Source organism: Colossoma macropomum, unplaced genomic scaffold (assembly GCF_904425465.1).
Source record: "Colossoma macropomum unplaced genomic scaffold, Colossoma_macropomum, whole genome shotgun sequence".
NCBI classification, from domain to species: Eukaryota; Metazoa; Chordata; class Actinopteri; order Characiformes; family Serrasalmidae; genus Colossoma; species Colossoma macropomum.
The window spans coordinates 14,322,761-14,344,978 of NW_023494795.1; the positions used below are offsets into that span (position 1 = coordinate 14,322,761).

The 22,218-nt window shown below is 39.6% G+C and overlaps 2 protein-coding genes across 5 annotated transcripts; both read left to right on the plus strand.

Annotated features, from left to right (window-relative positions):
• Nucleotides 1-2,141: 2,141 nt before the first annotated feature.
• Nucleotides 2,142-11,554, plus strand: scrn2 (secernin 2). Of its 4 annotated transcripts, none has more exons than XM_036581575.1 (9): nt 2,142-2,224; nt 4,593-4,755; nt 5,408-5,589; nt 6,316-6,515; nt 7,226-7,441; nt 8,565-8,730; nt 9,211-9,391; nt 10,223-10,385; nt 11,164-11,554. In XM_036581575.1, exons 2-8 carry the CDS (start codon nt 4,594-4,596, stop codon nt 10,373-10,375), a joined length of 1,260 nt encoding a protein of 419 aa, XP_036437468.1. In that variant the 5' UTR covers nt 2,142-2,224; nt 4,593; the 3' UTR covers nt 10,376-10,385; nt 11,164-11,554. The 4 variants fall into 4 exon arrangements, with proteins under 4 accessions (XP_036437468.1, XP_036437467.1, XP_036437469.1 ...); XM_036581574.1 differs by lacking the exon at nt 2,142-2,224 and adding an exon at nt 2,232-2,315; XM_036581576.1 differs by lacking the exon at nt 2,142-2,224 and adding an exon at nt 2,266-2,344.
• Nucleotides 11,555-12,214: 660 nt separating this feature from the next.
• mysm1 (Myb-like, SWIRM and MPN domains 1) lies at nt 12,215-21,314 on the plus strand. Its single transcript, XM_036581578.1, has 20 exons — nt 12,215-12,330; nt 12,851-12,923; nt 13,111-13,181; nt 13,288-13,353; nt 13,458-13,530; nt 13,695-13,793; nt 14,034-14,505; nt 14,732-14,936; nt 15,189-15,319; nt 15,416-15,519; nt 15,762-15,839; nt 16,584-16,666; nt 16,801-16,855; nt 16,949-16,999; nt 17,979-18,053; nt 18,239-18,427; nt 19,259-19,391; nt 19,647-19,752; nt 20,692-20,749; nt 20,840-21,314. The coding sequence occupies exons 1-20, from the start codon at nt 12,272-12,274 to the stop codon at nt 21,221-21,223; spliced, it is 2,565 nt and encodes an 854-aa protein (XP_036437471.1). The 5' UTR covers nt 12,215-12,271; the 3' UTR covers nt 21,224-21,314.
• Nucleotides 21,315-22,218: the final 904 nt, after the last annotated feature.

Consider the following 22,218-nt stretch of genomic DNA (forward strand, 5'->3'; position numbering starts at 1 on the left):
GGAGCAGCGGCAGTGAAGTGACGGTCGCTAATAAAAGTGGCCGCGATGTGGCAGCTGCTAACAAAAGTAACCACGATATGGTGGCTGCTGATAGAACTGGCCGCGATGTGGCCTCCGCCAATTAAAAGTGGCCGCGACGTGGCGGCCACTGATAAAAGTGACCGCAATGTGGCGGCCGCTAATAAACGTAACAGCGATGTGGAGGCCGCTGATGAAAGTGGCCACGATTTGGCGGCCGCTAATAAAAGTGGCTGCGATGTGGCGGCCGCTAATAAAATATTGCTGTAACTCCCTGATAGGATGTCTGCTTCTGTTTAACACTACTCCACTCTATTTAAGGTAAGCTGAACTAGACCACACATTTAGTTAAACTTGACAGGCAAGGATAATCAAACGTTGTATTGATATTCTGTTTTGTAGGCTTATTGCAAATCAATGTATATTTTGTTTTTCAATAATAATAAAGGACAAACATAAAATATGTATGGAAATGACAGGGAAAGCAGTTTAATTGTGTAATGAACACTTCATCTTCTAGATGCTTGCCATCCTTTAATAACATTTAGCTGCAGCCTAAACACTCACTGGCCACTTTATTAGCTCCACTTACCATATATGTCCACATCTCTTTCACATACAGTAATGTAATTGTGAGCAGGGTTACACATCACATGCTCTCCAGCTCAACTGTGGAGAGCGACTGGAAATAATATGCATATTTATCTATCCAATATATCAGTTAGGAGAAATTATAAATTTGGAAGAAAAAAATATTCTGTTGAAGCCCACCATTTCATGATTTCAAACCATTTAAACTCTGGGTTGTGGCTGCAGGACTTTCCTGGTGCTCCAGATGCAGTTTGGAGTCTTCAAGAGGCTTTTATCCTGGATGTTAATTTTTTATTATTAAATAATATCAAGGTAGGATATTGTCATAATCTGGTCCCATTAAATAATCTCCATCTTTCTTTCAAGCACACAATCCTTTTTTTATCCTCAGAATGTGCACTACTTTCTACTCCTCTTCTTTCGTCCACTCTTCGCTCAGTCCTGACTAATCAGTCCTCTCTGTCAGCCTCTGTTAGTCTTTACAGCTCCTTTATTTGCTGCTTTCTTCAGTGTTTCAGCTGAACTGAATCTAAGCAGTGCAGAGGGAATCATCTCTCTTGTCACAGTTCCTTTATTATGATCTCTGCAAAAAGTTATTGGTGGTTCTAGAAGACTCCAACGTTCCGACATAGTTACTGTTGCTAAGTGCATGAAAAATTACTTATGGGCCTAAAGAAACAATGCTAAATCAAACAAAGTGCACGCTTAAAAAACATGGTTCTTCAAGGGTTCTTTATTGAAGACAGCAGTTCTATTTAGTACCATGAGTTCAATATAGAACCATTTCATGCTTTAATGGTTCTTTGATTGGTGAAATATTTTTCCGATTGATTGCGAATGTGTTGTATATGGTTCTATATGGAACCTTTTTGAAAATGGTTCTATATAGCACTAAAAAAGGTTTGGCTATTGTTATGAGGTCAAGTGTGAAAAAACAAAAGAACCCTTTTTGGAGCTATATAGAACCATTTTCTAATATTTTTTCTAATCTAATCTTAAGCATAAAATGTTCTATTTAGAACTCATGGTTCTGAACTGATCAACCCCTGTTAAAAAAAAAGAAGAAAAAGAAAAAAAAAAACCCAGCAAAGACCAGCAAGCATTTAATGCTGGTCTAAGCTGGTTTAAGATGGTCTATTGCTGGTCTGGTGCTGGTTTAGCTAGGCACCCCAGCATGGTCATACCAGCATAAAAACACAACATATGCTGGTTTTGGTGGTGATCAGCATATTAACCTCCATTGCTGCTGCCCAGCATACCAGCATCCAGAACACAACATATGCTGGTTTTAAGTGTGCACTTTACTTTGTGTACTTTTTTGACCAGTGTTTTCCAAACAGGACACCAGGCCAAAAGAACCACAAGTTAGTATAATGTACATTCTGCGCAGCCATATCAAAACCCCAACTCTACTGTAAAATCAGCCGATTTTAATCTTAAAATTAGCGTATAGTAGCCGCACATCCGTCGTGCTTTTAGATTATTTAGCTATTTAAAATTTCACCGCCGTGAAATTAGTTTGGATGACTTTTATTTTGACAGCGCTTTCCAAGCAGGTTCTCAGTCAGAGCCCTGCCTTCTACAGGCTTGCTGCCCGAATTGGAGCTTTAAGAAGGTAATAACTTCATCAATTTCATTCAGAAATGTGCCGGAAAATCACAGGGATGAAGCCAGAAGTCAGAGGGATCCGTGTTGTTGTGTGTCATGTGTGTATTTTTGAGAGTGTGTAACGCAGGTAGTGAACCGCTATTACAGGCAGGCCGCCTGAATCTGTAAACTGTCAGGTAGAAAATATGACTGTCAGACTCTTTACTGCTGTGATGCGTGCGCGGCTTTAACAGCAGCTTTGTTTGGGTCTGTTATCCTCCAGAAGGCCCGTCTGTCTGTCTGCCTGAAGGAAATGGAGGCGTTAAGGTGAAACGCTAAGCCGCAGCCTGGCTGTCTCTCCATTTAACGTTAACACTGCTGCCTAATCTCTGCGGGATGAGATGAAGGCATCTTCGTCTGTGGCGAACGGCGCTGTAATTTAGCTAATTTGATAGAGATTAAATCAACTTTCTAACAGAGTGCGCGCTTCCGTCTTAATGGAGCCTGTAAAGCGCTCATAAGATCTGACTGTTAACAGACTGACGGCAGCCTGAAAGCCGTTATTGGCTCCTCTGAGGAGAGATTAGCTTCTTTCTTGTGGCCGCTCAGCCCAGCTGTCACCACAAGAGGTGATTTTCTTTCGCTAATTATTTTATTGACTTCATAATTAAGATGGGCTATTTTTGCTTCAATGGTATTTTATAGATTTCTATTATAAAAGTCACCCTCCACGGAATAATAAACCGAATACAAAGTGTGTAAAATTCAGTTAATAAGTCCACACAGTAGGAGTGTGATGTTTTAGAACTGAGCAGAGGTTTAGCTTGTTTACAAAGTGCATTACAGGCAGTGGAATGAATGAATGAATGAGCAAATGAATTCATCATCTATGTCAGGAGAACCCTCCTTTGTATAGTTATGTAATATGGGAATATTTTTTCTTTACAGAGGTCTGTAGATAGCAAGCTAGAGCCAGGCTTTATTTTCACAGGGTGCCCAGCCCTACTCATGGAGATCAGCCCTGCACAGATGGCTCCCTATTGTTAAAGCCACTATTTAATTGCCTATGCAATGCACTGTAGGGAGCCATTTGAGCTTCAGTCTTAGTTCTATCTAATATCTAACGTACTAGGATTTTATACTCAGATGCACATGAGGACCCTCTTTGCCTTCCAGTGCAATAGAAAAGTTAAGCTACACTGTAGATCCACAGGGGCAGTGATGGATTTTACAATCCTCGGTTTCAAAACAGTTGGGGGCCTAGTCCTTTATGAGCAAGGATGGGTTGAGTTTCACTGCTTTGACAAAAAATGCATCAGCAAATTATCCAGCAGTGTTCCTCAATGGGCAGTTGCAAGGATGTTAGGTAAATCATTCCCTAAGGTGCATAGCATCAGTAAAAGTTTCAGGGAATTTGGAGAAATGCCCATATGCTTGAAAGGCAAGGCCAAAAAACACAACTAAATACCTCTGACCTTAGATCTTTCAGATGGCACTGCATAAAAATCGGCATGTTTCTGTGATGGATATCGCATGGGCTTAGGAACCAATCATGACTGTATTAAATGACTTCTCTTGGCTCCAGCTCATCTGAAATGGACAGATGCACAGTGGAAATGTGTTGTGGTATTGATGACTCAGTCTTTTAGTTTTGTGATGTAATTAATGGATATGGTTTTCTCCTGAAGAAGGAAGAAAAGGACCATCTGGACTGTTACCAGCGTAAAGTTAAAAAACCCAGGTCTGTCATATTATAGGGTGTATTAGTGCCCATGGCAGGGGTAACTTGCACATCTGTAAAGGCATCATTGATGATGAAAGATGTATACACGTTTTGGAGCATCATATGCTGCCTTCTAGATGGTGTCTTTTTAAGGGACATCTATGCTTATTTCAGCATGACAATGCAAGCCACATTCTGCATGTGTTGTATTGAAAATGTGTGGTGTATTGTACAGCACAGTAACGAAGGCCCTGCATGATTGTGCAGCTGTATGTACTTGTATAATAGATAAATGCTTTCAAAAACTGGGTTATTTCGAGTCTTTAGTCCTCAAACAGTTAAATGTTATTAAAAGGAAAGAGGATGTAATACTGGTAAACATGCTCCTCTCCCAATTTCTTTGGAATGTGTTGCAGGCATTAAATTTGGAAGTGTATATTTATAAAAAAAAAAAAGTTCTTAAAAAAAAACAGCAAATATTGTGTTTTTGTACTCTTTTCGATTTAATACAGGTCAAATAGAATTTACTATAGACTGCAAACTGTTTTTATTACAATTTCACATTCTGTCGCAACTTATTTGGAGCTGAGGTTTGTAGAAACGCACACTATTATGTGTGATTTGTTTCTTTGTCTCTACTTTTCAATTCATTCAGTCCATTGATTCATTTTAGGATGGCCGAACCACCCCAGTCATGTGACTGTTTTGTATCTCTGCCACCGGGTTCTAAAAATGATCATGTGATATTTGCAAAGAATTCTGACCGGCCGAGAGATGAGGTACAGGAAGTCGTTTACTACCCTGCTGCCTCACACACCTCTGCAACCACAGTGGAGGTGAGTGGCACAACAGTTACCCATTGCACAACAGTGATTTGCACAAGTGCAGTCACACACTCACTCATACTTACAACCTATACTATGGAAATGTCTGCACAGCTTGTTGAAAAAATGTCTAGTTTAGGGCTTCCGTAATATAGCTTAATAGCTTACTGCTTACATTGACTTTGTAGATATTGGATATTGCTTACTCTGGCACTGCTCGGTCCACACTGTGGAAAATCAGGTTTATGTATTAACCAAATATTAACTCACCCATACCTGTCCTTTGCACTCTTACCTTTAAGCAAGTGTCTTAACAAGTTTGTGATAAAGTTAAACATTAAAGCCTGGTGAGTGTTTGGCATCATGGCGTCTCCTCACCGGACAGTAAGAAAAGAGAAGAGTGAGAGAATCCATCTGTAAATACTAAACCAGTAGAGAACTCTGGCATTTTCAGCTTAATCTGGATCTGTTGTGTTTGTATCAACCCCATAGAAAACCCACTGACTTACAACATACTTACAGTGGAACCATCTGCTGTTTTTCAACTCAAAACGTTTTCTGTTCTGGGAACCATGTTGAAAATATTGTTAGTGGTAATTAACTGTATGGAGATTATGTTGAAAAACACTGGATTATCACACTAAGGTTTTTTTTTTCCTTCCAGTGCACATACATCTCAATCCCGCAAGTAGAGCACACCTATGCAGTTGTGCTTAGCAGGCCTGCCTGGCTGTGGGGGGCTGAGATGGGGGCGAATGAACATGGGGTGTGTATTGGAAATGAAGCAGTTTGGACCCGTGAACCTGTGAGTCCAGAGGAAGCTCTGCTGGGCATGGACCTGGTGCGGTGAGTCCTGCAAAGCAGTTGTCCTTGCTGTTTTTTTCCCAACTTTGACTTTATTCTCTGAGCATGAATTCATCTGCTGTTATAAAACCTTGTATCTCAGAAGTGATGGCTTTAAATAAATCTACTGGAGTGTAAAATTACAGCTAAAATCTAAATAATTAATGATATCTTCAGATATTATTGGTTATGGGAATTTTTAGCCTTTAAACTCCATAAGCCTTTAAAAAACTTAGTGACTGTGTCTTGTCTTGAGTATGTAAACTCTCTGATTCATGTGAGAGCGTGGGCTGTGTGCTGTGGATTTGGTTAGGTCAGATTTAGAATGTATGAACAGTGTATACACTACAAAAAATTGTATTTCTCATATTGACAACATTATAAGCTTATTATTGAACTTATTTCTAGACCTTTTTCTTGTTTTAAGTAATTTTAGTAAGTCAAATTATGTCATTATACTGGCATATAATTTGGCCTGTTTTAAGCATATTTCTTACAGTAATGAACCTGCCAATATAGTGAGATAATCTGACTTACTATAATCAGTAAAAAACAAGTAAGATAAAGTCTAGAAAGAAGTCAAATAATCTTATAATAAGCTTACTGTAATCTCAAAGTAAGAAATATTGGATATATATCTCAACTAAATGTGAGATAATTTCACTTGTCAATATGTCATTTTTGAGTAAGTATATTATTTGTTTGGTTTGGAATACTGTGTGTGATCAGGTTGGCTCTGGAGCGGGGGGACAGTGCACGGGCTGCTCTGCATGTGATCACTGAGCTGCTGGAGCAGCATGGCCAGGGTGGCGCCTGCAGGGAGGACCCCGAACACTTCAGCTACCACAACACCTTCCTGCTTGCTGACCGCCAGGAGGCCTGGGTCCTGGAGACTGCCGGGAAACTGTGGGCCGCTCAGAAGATCACAGGTCAGAGCCGATAACTAGTCTGGTATTATGAAAGAGGTAAACATTAGTATTGACCTTATGGACTGTGCATACTCTTTTTACTCTGTTCAGCCTGTAAGTGCAACCATTATATCAAATAAGGGTTTCAGAAGGACAGGTTTCTGTATGGAGTGCAGTTCTTAAACAGGGGTTAGATACACTACCCATCAAAATATTGGCGACAACTTGCTTTCTTTTGAATTGTGAACTGATGAGTTTTGGCTATTCCTTTTCAATAAAGTAATAAAAAGTACATGCAAAGGCCATGTTAACATTTATGTGTTAATACATTAGGTGTATTTACAACACTCAGCTTCATCTTCATTGACATATCTTTTCTAGTATGAAGAGGAGTTTTTTCCAATTTATTGATAAAAGCACAAATTGGAAATTTGGCCCAAAGGCAGTTTAAACATCTGAAAAGTGCTGAAAAGTGCTCATATCACAACAAGGAGATAAAACGTGTGGGGGTGTAATTATTGTCAAGGTAGTACTGTCACAAATATTTTGACGTCTGCTATTTCCTTAAAATAAACTTGGTCTTTAATATGCAACAATATTGCAAACTAACAAAAAATATGCTCATTTGCAATGAAATGTTTTATAAAGCTTAGTCAGTGTATGTACAGAGTATCCAGTTACTGCATGATGCAGTTAATGATATAGATGCTGACCTGGTTTTGCTGTGTCAGAGGGAGTCAAGAACATCTCTAACCAGCTGACGATAGGCACGGAGATCTCTGCTGAGCACCCAGAGCTGCGCAGTGTGGCCCAATCTCAGGGCTGGTGGAGCGGGGAGGGGGAGTTCAGCTTCAGTGCTGCCTTTAGCCCAGACAACCCCCCTGCTAGGATGGAGCTGGCCAAGCAGCGTTATAAAGGAGGCACAGCCCTGCTTCAGGAGCATGACGGTGAGTGAGCTGTATCCAACCTGTACAGATTATGATTAATATATGGAATGCACTAGTACTATTCAGCCTATATTAAATATTAAATTAAATTAAATATATTAAATATAGGCTGAATAGTACTTGCACATGTAGAGAAGATAGAAATGTGGTAGGGACTGTGCAATGAGGATGTGACTAACACGCATATTCTTTGTGGAGTTTAAGGTGAATAATGGCTAAAATTACTCTCTTTATGTGGAATATTTAATATTGCCCAAAAGTCATGGCAGTATGTGTGTTTTTTTTAATAAATACAAATAAACACAAACTCTGTAAAACATAGCGTTTTTATTTTTTTAAAAAGTTTAATATTAATATATCGGTTGGAAGAATACTGTTAGAAGACCACAGGTTTGGGTCCTGACTTCATATTGCACTCCAGTCATTTTGTGGATTTGTTGAACTCCATCAGCAACAATTTAATTTAGTGAAGGACTGATTAGCTGAAGTAGGATGGTAAATAAATATTGAGCTTCCTCAAGGAGAGCTTTGGGAAAGGTTAGGCATACACACTGACAGACATAAAATCATAATATATTATTTATGTTTTGTGTAGATGTATTCTAATTTTAGTTTTTTCATAAATAAATGCTTACTGTCCAGATTCAAACAGTTTTACATAACGTAAGACTGGTGCACAGTACTGTAGCTCTGATATTGGGTCTATATAAATGGTCAAGTTTTGGTCATTGGCTTGAGAAAACATGACCTCTGGATTACAGAGTACATTTTATTTAATTTTTAATATTGGGTTGAGCTGCACTAACGCTTGCTTTTCACTGATACAAATCTGAAGAGAAAGCATGAGAGAAAACAGAATGGTGAAATGATGGTTTTGTGCTGCATCCATACTGTGGACATTTCTGCTAGGTCTTTTTTCCTGGGACATCACAAACTACATCACTAAATAATTTTTTTAAAGGAACTAGACTTCAGCTCTTTCTCCAGGTCCAGTTGTCTTGGTTTAATCTTAAATGTAAATACTTTTGGTGTAATATAGATACACTGACGCTAAGGTTAGGCTCTGTTTCTGTTTGAAATTTGTAATAATATAGAGTGTGTGTGTGTGTGTGTGTGGCTGCAGGCTCTGTGACAGCGGAGGTGATGATGAGCATCCTGAGGGACAAACCCAGCGGCATCTGCATGGATTCCGAAGGTTTCCGTACCACTGGTAGCATGGTGTCCATCCTCCCACGAGACACCAGTATGCCCTGTGTCCACTTCTTCACTGCCACACCTGACCCTTCTAGGTAGGTCTCTACTAGAGATACTTTATACAGTAATGTTGTTAATAATTAATAGTAGTTATCATGCGGATTATGTACAGATCCTGCAAGAGCCAATGACCTAACGTTACATTTCCTGGCTTGATCAGGTGCAAGAATACCTTTAGTACTCCTACAGTCATATGCAAAAGTTTGGGTGCCCCGGTGAAATTATGTTTAGTTGATTTTCTAAGTGAACATAATTTAACACATGAACATACTTCTGCAAGTTTCTGTTCAACTACTGTTTATTTGCTTAATGTAACAACAAAAAATTAAATGTGACCAAAAGATATGGCACATTTTATTTCATTATTTATTTGCTTTACTTTAGGTTGGGTTCCATTTTAAGAATATTACATGTTGACATGTTGCATCTGATTTTAAAGAATCCATCCATAAACAATGGCATTAGGACTTATACATTCAGTGTATGAAGGTGTCTTACCATTTCTAATCCTACAGGTCTGTTTTCAAGCCATTTATCTTCTCGGAGAGCATGAATCCGGTCACTATGGTGGTATCTCCACAGTATGGTCCAGACGATCCTGTGAGGACACAGCCTCGATTCCAGCACAAGGTGGACAGGAAGCATGAGCTTTACAAAGCCCACCAGGCAGCGCTGGCTACCATGGAGGCAAATCTGGTGAGGTTACAGTAAAAGAAATTGAATGGGAGCTCCACTGAATTGAATGGGTCTCTGCCTTTTTTGAAGGCTGCTGCTGGTTACACTTCTCCCAGTTGCCAAGTAACAGTAATCACCTTATCTGTCAATCATTGTATTTTTAGCATCTAGGATGCTGATTAATACTGTCTGCTATACACGCTTAAGAAAGATGGTTCTTTAAGGGTTCTTGTCTAGTAAAGAAAATGATGGGAAATGTGTTGTACATGGTTCAATATAGAACCTTTTTGAAAAGGTTTCTATAGAGCACCAAAAAGGCTCTTGTTACAATGTCAAGATTGTACTGATGGAAGAACTCTTTTTGGTGCTATATAGAACCTTTTTTAAAAAGCTTCTATATAGAACCATATATAACATGTTCTTCATCAATCTGAAGAGCTGTTTCACCATAATTTTGACTGCCTTGTGTGCAAAAACAGAATATAGTGTGACCAGCCTCTGTGGCGTTGCAGAAGACCGAACTAATTCTTTTGTCATTTGGGGAAAAAAGTGCTAGTTTATTGGGACACAGCCAGTCAGTCATCTTGGTTGTCCCCATGCCAATGACAGAAACAGCTGTGATTGGTCAAGTTAGTTAATTAAAAATAAAAATAAACAGAGGGTGTATAAAATGTCGCATTCTTATTTTGGGGGTACAGGCCATCATCAGTTAAAACATGTTGGAATTCATTAATATTATTATTCATTAATATTATTATATATATTATTATTATTATTCACAAATAAAAAGCCAACAGATTGTTTGCCCCTGTTGCATGGATATTGAATTATGTATGTGTGTGTATGTGTCAGGATGCTGGAGCATCTCTACAGGAGACTATGCGGTTCTTGGAGTCACAGTGTCTGCAGGAGATTGAAGCTATGCTCAGAGGGGAGGTGGAGGGCCAGGAGCTCGGGGACCTCTTCTTTGACTGTGTGGACACAGAGATAAAGTTTTACCAGTGAGAGACAGCAGGTGAGATGGGAACACATTTTTACGATGGTCAGCAGAAAACGAAATAATTCAGCATCAGAGCTTGCTTTCCTCCTCTTCTAGCAGTATGCCTTCACTGTACTGTCTGCATAATTTACACGTTTTTACATCTAACGCTTGACAGACCCCCCTGCTGCTGATAATGGCAGATATGAAGTAATGTGTTTGATTTTGGCACATGCATAAGCGTCCTGATTGGTTGAATTCAAAGTGACAAACCAGTTACATATCAAGTAGGTTTGTTGACTATTGCTTTGATTTGATTGACACACATAGACTTTAAGCATCGCTATTTTCAATTTTTCTATATTTATGGTGTCACATGTGAGAATAACAGAGCACTTGTATCCCTGCATGATTTCTGACCATAAAACAAACACTCACATATGTAATTTGGTGCACTTTTAGCTGTTGCAGTGTGAAACCAACCAAACCAAATGAAAAACGTTACAAAAATCCATACAAACTAGCCTAATGTAGGTAATTTTTACAAGGACGGAGTTGTGTGCTTTGGTTTCTTATTAGATTTAGTAGCTCACTGGTCTGTAATGGTTGTTGAACCTCACAGTAGCTAAGAAAGAAAGCGTTTGTGGGCGGAGGATGAGTAGGTCAACTCTAATTAGCTGATCCTGTGATATTAACTCCTATTCATCACAGCTTGTGATAAACTAGAAGAAAAGTCTGCAGGAACAGGCCTATTCTCTTTCTACAGTTTTCCTAATTTTGTTTTTAATATGCTGGTCTTTCTGCTGTTTTGCAGCTCTCTTGTGAATGTCGCTAGTGCTTGCTGATCTGCCTGAAGAGGGACGGACCCCAGAGCTCAGCTTCCTGTCTGCTCCCATCCACCTCTCTTAGTTTCCCTGACGCCATGCAACACATTGTGATGTCCATGCCACATTAACTGTAACTGTATAAAACAGAAACTAGATGTTCATGTGAGTTGAGCACCATAATCATGTGTAATTGTCGCACAGGGCAGTCATATACGCCCCACATTAATGAGTAAGTGATAGATTACTAAGGCGTGTGTGTAGAGCTGTGTGAGAAGAGTTCAGTGGAGAAACACTGATCATTCTTGTGTACTTGCATGAGGGTTCAGCTGCCTGGCTGATCCTCTGAGGAGAAAGTCAATAAAGGTTTATTAACTACTATGTTGGATTGTTGTCTTGTTTTGTGCTGCTTAACTGATTTTTTTCACTTGTGCTGTTCAGTATACACTCATCCTCTTTATGAGAAACGCTGGTCTTGAACATTCATTCACTGGCCTCTTTATGAGGACTACCTACCTTACAGGTCACTATATAGATGTGAAATTTACCTCAAATTCATCATCTACTGGTTTCTGACTACAGGACACCTAATGATCTGATATTATTTGGGTGGTCAGTAATTCTCAACACAGCAAAGACACCAGAATGATAGTCACTGCTATGAGTGTACTGGGCGTAATGACATTGCTGGGGTCTCTAAATAAATATTTTCTGATAATAAAATTTTAATTTAAATGATAAAAATGATAATTAAAAGCAACTAAAAACATTAAGATTATTGTTTTATTATTATTATGATGATGATGATGATGATGAAGTGTCTGTATGTATGCTCACACTTTAAGCCCTCACTCTAATAACGTAATAACGTGTATATTAATTACATAGTAGTTACTTTACAATGTGTATGAGTTAATAATAATAAGGCGTTAAAGAATAGTAATAAGCGCGTTATAGACTGACTGTGAATCTCCTGAATGTATTTCATGTCACCACAGTGCTGCACTCAGGATAAACTCCCTGCCGGAAGGGGTCGTTATGAGAAAACTGGAGCGACGGCGTCTCGTCTCGTTTGCTTTGATCATCATCATCACCGACATGGCGGACGAGATGGATGTTGTTGACATCGAGGGGGATGAGTGTGATGCAGAAGAAGGGTAAATAAGCCTCTGTGGATGTTGCAGCTCGTCTTATGGTCGGTGTGGGTCCGTGTTTCTGTAGAGACGCAGGAAGGGGCCGCAGGGCCACAGCGAGCCTGTGTGTTAGCTCAGTTAGCAAGAAGCACTTCTGGAGCCAGAGCTGGCTGGACATGTCCAGGAGTTTGATAAGAATTAGAGTCCAGCTCTCATTAGTAACTTAGCTAATGTTCATCAGTGGTAGCTTTACCTGGTGTAAATATCTGCAACCGTTGTTTCCGTGCTAGGTAACGTTAGTTAGCTGGCTGCTAGCTAGCTCGCTAGCTTTCCCCATGTCTCATTGATTCTGTTCAGCTAGTCCATTCAGCGTGTTTTATGTGTTTTAGTATTAGTTATTTCTTTCCAGAGAGTTTGAAGATTAAAGTCAAGGCTTTTTAATGGCCTGGCCAACAAACATGTGTGAACGTGTTCTCTGTTTTTTGTGAGTTCTCATCTGCAGTTTTGGGTTAACTGAGCTAACGTTAGCTACATGATTTTCTAGTGATCTTACTGGAGCGATGATCCTTCAAGACCAGTATTTACAGTCAGCATGGAAGACCAACACTGCTATCTTGGTAAGGTAACATTATCTGATTATAATACTGATTGGGGGAGGACAATATGACGTTGTTGATATCGTTATCGTCATAAATTATGATATAACCTCATATAGATATAGATGTAATCCCACTCCTAATACTGATACAGCTTGTGTCATCCGCTGGTTTAGTCTGCTCATGTTGTTGTTCTTCCTTCCGTCAGCCATGGACCCTGGACAGCTCAATTAGTGATGAGAACCGAGAGGTCATTGAGAGCATGCTGTTGGAAGAGCAGTATCCTTTTTTTTTAGCCATGCTGTCAGAATCCACCTTGGCTCTTTTTTACGGTTGACTTGTTTGTTGTCAGAAAGCAGCTCTATATTTCCTTTACTATCTTCAGGTATTATTTTGCTGGTAAGAAGGTACCTAAAGTGGCATGGACAGAGGAAAAGCCTAGAGTAAAGAAGTAAGTGAAGCAGCACCTGAAACATTTTACACTAGCTGTAAATGTAAGTTTACAGCATGAGAATGCATCTAGACTGTTCTTGTGAACAGTTTGTCTGTGTGCAGGTCACCGGTGAAGAGCTCTGGAGCCCCAACTCGTTGGGCACCAGAGGAGAAGGACCTCTTTGAGAAGGGACTGGTATGTTTGTGTTTACTTTTTAAAGACATTTTTTTGCCATGATATTTTTAGGAGGAAATGCAACAATAAACATAATTGTGTATAAGAATAGTAATAATAATAAGCTGCTAATAATACTATTAGAATTCAGGCATATTTGCTGAGCTCTGTTGTGTGGTCTCTAGGCTCAGTATGGGCGGAGGTGGACCAAAATTGCAAAACTAATTGGCACTAGGACAGTTCTTCAAGTGAAGAGCTATGCCAGGCAGTACTTCAAAAACAAGGTATGTCATGGACCCAATGGGCCTCATTCACCAACCGTTTTTCATTCATTTGTGAGACAACGTACACCAAGCTTACGTCACATGCTATCAGGTGGTATCAGGTGTTGTTATCAGTACATTCTTATGAGTAAATGAGCACCGTATCGGGGCAGTATCTGATACCAGTGTCAGTATTGATGTATCTCTAAGAGCAGCTGTAAGACTGATATCACATGTTTTACTCTAATCTTTTAACAATAGGCTAAAACTGAAGGTCATGCTGAAGAGTCCTCTGTCAAGCCCCAGAGTTCAATACTTCACACCCCAGCCTCTGTATCAAGCCCTCCCTCTGTCCAGCAACACCTCTCTGTACTGACCAATGCTGTACGTATCGAACATTTGTCTGATGATGAGGATGTTGACATCACTGATGATCTCAGTGACAATGCCTCCCAGCCAGAGAGCCAGTTAGATCTTGGGGATGAGCGTAAAGTGTTCGAGCAGCCTCAAGTCCAAGGAGAGATTGCTCCAGTAGTGCCTTCTACAGGCAGATTGAACAACCACCTTTTGAATCCAGGGGAACTGACTATCGGACCTGTAGATCTAAGCTCTGAAGTGAACAGCGGACACTCTCAGTCAGTGGCTGAGCCAGAAGCTGGAGAGCAGAGAGAGGCCTTTAACTCTGACGCAAGTCCTGAGACATGCACCCTGCCTGGAGATGAGAGTGCTGAAGGTATGTGCTGCCCACTGCAGTTACACTACAGGCCAAAAGAGTACAGGAAGAAGTTAAAATATTTTACAGTTAGGTCAATTTGCCAACACTGATGTCTTTTTTAAACTATGTTTTCTAAGCTTGTTTGTTAATAGGCATAGAAAAAGTAGTGAGTGGCAGCAGTTGCACAAATTATACAGTATCGTCACTATTGAGACCTACTGACATTGGTATTCTTTTGTTGTAGATAAAGTGGGGAGTAGTCCAGTGGAAGAAGCAGAAGAGGACCAGGAGGAAGAGGAGGAGCTGAAGGCTCCTGAACAGGAAGTGACACTGGACACAAGCACCATTACTGAAGAAGAAAAGCAGGCCATCCCAGAGTTCTTTGAGGGCCGTCCATCAAAAACTCCAGAGAGATATCTGAAAATCCGCAACTACATACTGGACCAATGGTGAGTCTGGAGAGGAGGTGCTAATACATAAGTAATATAATACAATATAAGTGTATTCTAATAAAAGGTGTCTTTTACAGAAAGACAACAATGACTTTTGTAGCCATCACTGAGCTAGATATAGTCTAATATAAAATTGGGAAACTGCAAAATGTAGAGGTTATAGTATAGATGTTCTTGGTGTTCTGCCAGATGTTATATGTCTGTGGTCTGCTCAGCATTAGTGTGTGTGTGTGTATATGTTTGCGTTAGGGAAAAGAGTAAACCCAAGTACTTGAATAAGACATCGGTGCGCCCTGGCTTGAAGAATTGTGGGGATGTGAACTGCATCGGCCGAATACACACGTACCTGGAGCTCATAGGGGCTATCAACTTCAACTGTGGTAAAGCTCTAACCTTCAGTCTCTCTTTAGTTACTCTTTTGGTCTCTGTAATCTGTTCTGTTCATTAAAACATCCGTCTGTCCTTCCACCCTGTAGAACAGGCCATCTATAATCGTCCACGGCCAGTAGACCGCTCTCGTCTGAAGGAGAACCGGGACAGCCTGGAGGCCTATCAGCTGGCTCAGAGGTTGCAGTCAATGGTGAGAGAGGCCTGTGGCAATTATTCTCATAATATCTACTACCACTGCTGTGCTAGGGGTACCTTTAATATGTCAGCTCAGGTTTTATCACTGAGCAGATTTAGTAGATGCAGCCTAACATATTAGTTGTAGTAACTAGGGCCTTTTATCTTCACATAGCTAAGACAAGATTGCTTCCAGCAGCTGGCATTGTGGCCACTATATTGATTGTTGATTATTGATTGATTTTTTTTTCTTTTCAGCGCACAAGAAAGCGGCGAGTGCGAGACATATGGGGAAACTGGTGTGATGCCAGAGATCTGGAGGGCCAGACATACGAGGTAGTGGAATCGCTCAGACATTTGAATGTTAAGAGACTCGTGAAATATGTTAAATTTGTAAAACAAAAAAAAAACTTTTATATTTAAGTGTAAAACTATCAATCTTGGTATTCCAGTGTAGTTAGTTACAGGTTTATGCAAAAATATGGGCACATCTGGTCAAATGACGTTATTTTTATGAACAAAATCAACAAAAAGTGCACACTTCTGCATGTGTGGCCTGTGCAAGTTATGGCACAATTAATGTCATGTTTTTTTTTCTTTAGAGGATGTGTTAGCTTATTTTCACCTAGAAAACAAACAAAAATGGAATATGACTGGGTGTGGTCAAACTTTTGCATACTACTGAATGTAACTGCCTTGTATAGATACTATGTATATGCCACATTAATGCCAGTCTTCTGAGGTGAAAACAGGTGTGCTGCAGCTTGTTGAAAATGACAACCTGCAGCCACACTGGCCCTTGCTATTAATCCTAAGACTTAAGGTTGTTCACTATATGTCTTTTATCCCAAAAACAGTGAATTTGTGAAGAGGTAGTAGACTGATGCCAAGCGTGATAAATAACGTTAAAGTTCTATTTAATTAAATGTGTTCCAGTAGAGTATAAAAACAAACTTGAACTTGCTGTTTGTCGGTGCTTTTGCTGCATGCATTCTATAGCAACGCTCTGCTACGTGACTAATTTGTTACTTATTAAAAATTTCAAGTTTTTTTTTTGTGCATTCTATCTTTTTCTATTAGCATTTGAGTGCAGAGGAGCTAGCTCTTAGGAGGGAAGAAATGAGGAAAAGGCAACCAAAGCCCTGCAAACTCCCTAAACGCGGGTGAGCATTTGTCTGTGTCTGTTTGAATCATTCGACCCATTTCTTACTTGAAAAATTATGGTATATTCTTTAGTGGGGTTAAAAAATGAGGAGCATCTAAACAAACATTTTCCTGTGCATTTTTTGCTCTGCAGCTCTTTTGACCCATTCCAGCTTATTCCATGCAAGGCCTTCGGAGAGGAGAAACAGGTAAAAGTCTTCCAAGCACATTTTGTCAGAAACATATTGTAAGAGTGCATGACGAATATTCTCCATTAATATCACATTTTCCTTCATCTTCAGGAACCATTCCGAGTGATAGTGTGCGCAGAAGCTTTGGTTGTCATGGATGTGGTATGTTTACAGCAGGTTATTTGTATGTGTGGGCCTTGAGTACCTCAGTGTGTGCAGTAAAATACAAATTGGTTATTGGACATAGAGACATGACCCAGACACAGGGACAACAGATGCATCTTATAGCCAGTGGCTGTAAATCTGGTCAGCGGAACCAAATACAGTGATGCCATGACAAAATGTATTTAGTAAGGATGGTTTGTATTTTTGGTCCGAAGTTTGTGGACAGCTGCTTATCCAAAAATCAGGGGTATTAATAGTGAGTTTCTCCCCATTTTGCTGCAGTAACAGCCTCTGTTCTTCAAAGGAACATTTTGCAGTGAAGTGCAGTGAGACTCTTCTACACTGATACTCCAATTGTGTGGGTTGGCCAGTAAACCCTGCAAATTCACACTTGGATGTCACAATGAAATATGAAAAAATAAACAATGCTTATAGGAAGTCAGTTTTATTCTGTTCAGTTGTAAAACTATAAGGGTGTACACTTCATTTTACTCTACATTTTATGTTTCAAATTAGTAAACAATAGTTTCAAGCAAACTACTTCAATAAACTAAGAGGTTATTGAAGACTTTATGCACATATTTAACTAGTGCAACTCAATCCTGATGTTGGAGGATTAGTTCTGAGTCACAAATGCCACTCCAGCTCATCCCAAAAGTATTAGATGGTGCTCCATCATGCCAGAGAACACAGTTCTAACGGCTCCTCAGCTTAGTGCTGAGAAGGTATTGCCATTGGGCATGATGACTAGGCTCATGTATAGCTGCTCCTGAGTGTCCCATTCTATTGGCAGTGCTTTTCTATGGAGATTGTACAAGCTGAGAATGTGCAATTGAAAACCCTTTGTCAGCAATGGGTGCACCTTAAAGCAGCTGAATTCATTAATTAAAGGGACCACCAGTACAGAAACTCTACTGTATAGGAATGTCCTCCAATACTGTACAGTTTCTGAGCCTTTTTCTCTCTGTTCTGCCAGCATGCTCACGTTTCTATGGGAGAGGTGATTGGACTGCTGGGTGGATCTTATGATGATGAAGAGAAAGTGTTGAGGGTGAGTACTTTAGTACTGCTCATATGGTTTGTTACTGAAGCCTGGAATATTACTCAAATAACATATAAATAAAATGAAGTCTACCTTTAAATGTGAATGATAGGTTACCAGTAATGTTACTACATGGGTGATGTAAAGGTGGTAATGTTAGGTAGTTGATAAACTGTTGATATATGTGTTTGTAGATCTGTGCAGCAGAACCATGTAACAGCCTCAGCACTGGACTGCAGTGTGAAATGGACCCTGTCTCCCAGACACAGGCCTCTGAGCTCCTGGAGGCCAAAGGTCACAATGTAGTTGGCTGGTATCACTCTCATCCAGCCTTTGATCCCAACCCTTCCCTCAGGGACACTGACACCCAGGCCAAATACCAGGTAGGAGATCGTGGTAATTTACTAAGACAATTATATAAATAAACAATGACATAAATACAAATAAACACAAGCATAATACTGATTATAAATACATTATACACTGATGAGATTAAAGTAGTCGGAGTAGTAGTGGGAGGAGAAGGAGGAGGGGTGAGTTTATAAATCCTACACAGGGAAATTCTTAACAATTGATGCCCACAAAATAAAATAAAGTAATGAGCTTGGTGCATGCAGACTCTAACTAAGCTCTAAACTAGAACTGTTCAATCCTAGACATTGTTTACTTGACCCACACTATATTTAGTTCTTTACAGATTCATAGTAGCATTTCGTCATTATAGGCTTCTAACATTTAGTCATTCATTTTCATGGACTAAATTCTCATCCTAACTATTGACAGGCTTTGTATTTCATTTATTCAGTTTTCAACATTACTCATTAGCCCATACTTTATCTTTTGTTCATATTGTTATGATATTGTTTTGCTGTCTGGTATTGTACCAGAGGAGGATGGGTTCCCCTTTTGAGTCTTGGTTCCTCTCAAGGTTTCCTCCTTTTCCTCTTAGGGAGTTACAAAAAGCGCTACACAAATAAAATTTAATTGAAAATTTAATTGAAATGCTTAAAGTCGAACTAAACACACTAAAATTAAATGGAAGGAGCAGAGTCCCTCCATACTACCTCTGAAACTGTCTCTGCACATTGGTGTCTCACAGCACTGTATCTTTCTATTAAATTGAAGTTATCAAACAGAGAATAAGGCCTTTTCTCGTTCTCTGTGTCTGGCACTCTGACTGATTTGTTTCTGTGTCTTGTGATTTCTTCTTGTAGAGTTATTTCTCTCGAGGAGGAGCTCCATTTATAGGGATGATTGTGAGCCCATATAACCCCAGTAACCCCTCTCCTGTGTCCCAGACCACCTGTCTACTCGTGCAGGAAGAAACAGGGCCTGCTGGCTCTCAGAGTGCGTACTAAGCTTTTGTTCAACACAGAATCAAGCTGAATGTCCAAACATCATTGTTCTGTGGAGTTTAACACGGTTCCAAAAACATGTTGTTCACTGTAAATCTTTAAAAAGTTTAAAAAAAAAAAAACTATTGCCAATTATTTCAAAATCTATGACCACAGCAAGTGTGTTTTTTGTGGGAAAACCCATTTATAGGAAAAGTTTTACATGTGATGTATTAAGTTTTGTGTGTGATGTGCATATATATTTTAGAGCATCCATACAAGTTTGAGTATCGAGTCTCTGCTGAGCTTCCTGACTGGACAGAGGTGATGAGAAGAGCAGAATGGGTGGTGTTCAAATACAAGGGGTCTCATGGGTTGGTGCACTTTTTATATTTTGTTTTACATATACATTTATCAAAGGCAGCACCCTTTAATTAACAGTATCAACAAAACTAATTAGCCCAAAAGACTAATTTGTGATTGTTTAGTTTGGAACAATAGTGTAATTCAATTATTATTATCAAATTTCATTATCGGAGATAGCTTAGCAACCACCAAGCAATACCCTAGCAACCATGGAAGATACCATAGTAACCACCTAACAACATCTTAGCAGTCACCTCCACTACCGTAGCAACCACCAGAGATACCAAAGCATCCTCCAAGCAACACCCTAGCAACAGGTTAGAAACCAACTTAAATAAAAAAATCATATCAACACCACAGCAACTACCTGGAATACCATATCAGCCACCTAGCAACACCCTAGTAACCACCTGCAATATCATAGCAAAAACTAGCAGCAACCTAGCAAACACCCAGAATATCATAGATAACTACATGCACCACCTTTGCAACCATTTGGAGTACTATAGCAACCCCGTATGATTTTCCTAGTAACCACCTTAGACCATAGCAGCACTCTAGCAAAACTGGAGATTTGCTTAAACTGTGCAGTCACTCTGAATTTTCTTCAGGAAATGCACTTTTTTAGTTGTCATCATGTTGCCCCCTGACCAGATATTGAAAGGCACCTTAAAAAGCTCACATTAAAATGTACAAATTAATACAATCTTAAAACATCTCACACATCCTCAAAAATGCTTATCTGACAGAGTACATAGAAAAAACAAAAATAAAATAAAACAGTTACTTCTGTTTATACATCAGATTAACCGCTGAGGAGGAGTCAATGATATGTAACCACTTTAGATTTAGATTTATTGCAGTGTTTGGCTTCTTACATTTGGGATGTACTAAAAATAGTTATTTTTATTTACCCTATAATCCACTCTGTGGGTTTCTTCTTTCAGGTGTGTACCCATGGACAGACTGTTTCGCAGAGATTCCACCCTCACATGTCTGGAAAAGGTAATAAAATAATGAAGACAAGCTTTGCTTCGGTAGCGCAGTGTAGTCATAGAATGTTTAACTAACTGTGATTGTGTATCTGTTCTGCAGCTGCTTGTATCGTTGAAGAATATTCTTGCAGAGGTACCAGAGACAGAAGCAGAGACTTTCCTTGTCCAGATTGAAACTTTGTTCATTACACACTTCATTGATAAGCAGGAGACTGCCCAAGATGAGGCTGGCTGTTCCTCTCATCTCCATGAGCCAATTACACAGTCCCCTTTACTCACATTCACCTCCTCTGATCCAGCAGACAGCAGCGCAGCCTTGGACTTTGATGAGACGTTTACTACAGAAGAGGAATCTGTCACTAATGCCAGCAACTCTGTTAAACCTTGCTCCTCAAGTCCTGGCAGCCAAGTTATACAGAAGTCAGAAGCCAGTACAGAAGTCACTGTGCCTCTTACACAGTCAATCAGTGCAGAAAATGAGTAATGACACTCATCTGACCTGAAGACAAGCTTTTATTGTTGCAGAGAGTAATGTAAATGTGTTACATGTTAAAATGAGACTGTTCCAAAAATCATTTATGTGAAATGGTGTGCCTTGTTTGCTCATCACCTACACAACATGGAAAAGTGTTATTGTAGGTTCATTACACTCAGAGTGAGCATGTCAATCATTTAATGTATTTAATTGATGAAAAGCCATTGTTTTACACTTTCCTTTTTTAAGATCAGTGTTTCTTCTCCTTTTCATAAAAGAAATTACAAACATATTCTGTTAGCACCTTAATCAGCGTTTACTTTTTCTAAACGCACAGTGTTCCTGTTGAAAGTGCTAATTAATAAGGTGGGTTCAGGTAAACACAGGTTGGAGGCCCTCAATGATAAAGCGATTGTTTGATTCTCTTTAATGTAGAAATTAATGAAGCAGCAGCTAAAATTTAATTAAGTCTTTTAAAATGTCCCAAAATACCTGAATATACTGAGCTGAACGAGACATATACCTTAAATGTAAATCCATCACTGACCCTTTTTTTAAGTGTAAAATTCCGTTAACTAATTAACATATATATATATTTGGACGCATTTAGTGACCTGGGCCTGGTTGTAGATCTCACATCGAGGTTTGGTAATAAAGATGTTATCCAGTTCCTGTAGCTGGATGAATTGTTTTTATGACTGAGTTTCAAATGTCTTTATGCTACTACAGGGAGATTCACTCGAAAGAGGCCCCGAATATTCTGTTGTAATTCCCGTTAGGATGAAGTAATCAGATCCAAAAAAATATGCTGCATACTTTGACGTCTGTGTAATCGATTGCATTAGGTGCGATGCTGGAAGTGATCTCTATTTTCTGCCGGACACATGAAGGGGTGCGGGGGTCTGCACCCGGGAGTTGCAAACAGAGGTCAAACGTCGCGACGGCTGTCCGGCGCCTACCTCATCGCTCCGACGCAGGGGCATCCCGGCTTGTTCGAAGCTCCA

Coding starts and splice junctions, on each gene's coding strand:
- scrn2 (XM_036581574.1), top strand. Junction 6,516..7,225: donor GGCCGCTCAGAAGATCACAG/GTCAGAGCCGAT, acceptor TTGCTGTGTCAG/AGGGAGTCAAGAACATCTCT. Junction 7,442..8,564: donor CCTGCTTCAGGAGCATGACG/GTGAGTGAGCTG, acceptor GTGTGGCTGCAG/GCTCTGTGACAGCGGAGGTG.
- mysm1 (XM_036581578.1), top strand. CDS start 12,272: ATGGCGGACGAGATGGATGTTGTTGACATCGAGGGGGATGAGTGTGAT. Junction 12,924..13,110: donor AGACCAACACTGCTATCTTG/GTAAGGTAACAT, acceptor TCCTTCCGTCAG/CCATGGACCCTGGACAGCTC. Junction 13,182..13,287: donor AGCATGCTGTTGGAAGAGCA/GTATCCTTTTTT, acceptor TACTATCTTCAG/GTATTATTTTGCTGGTAAGA.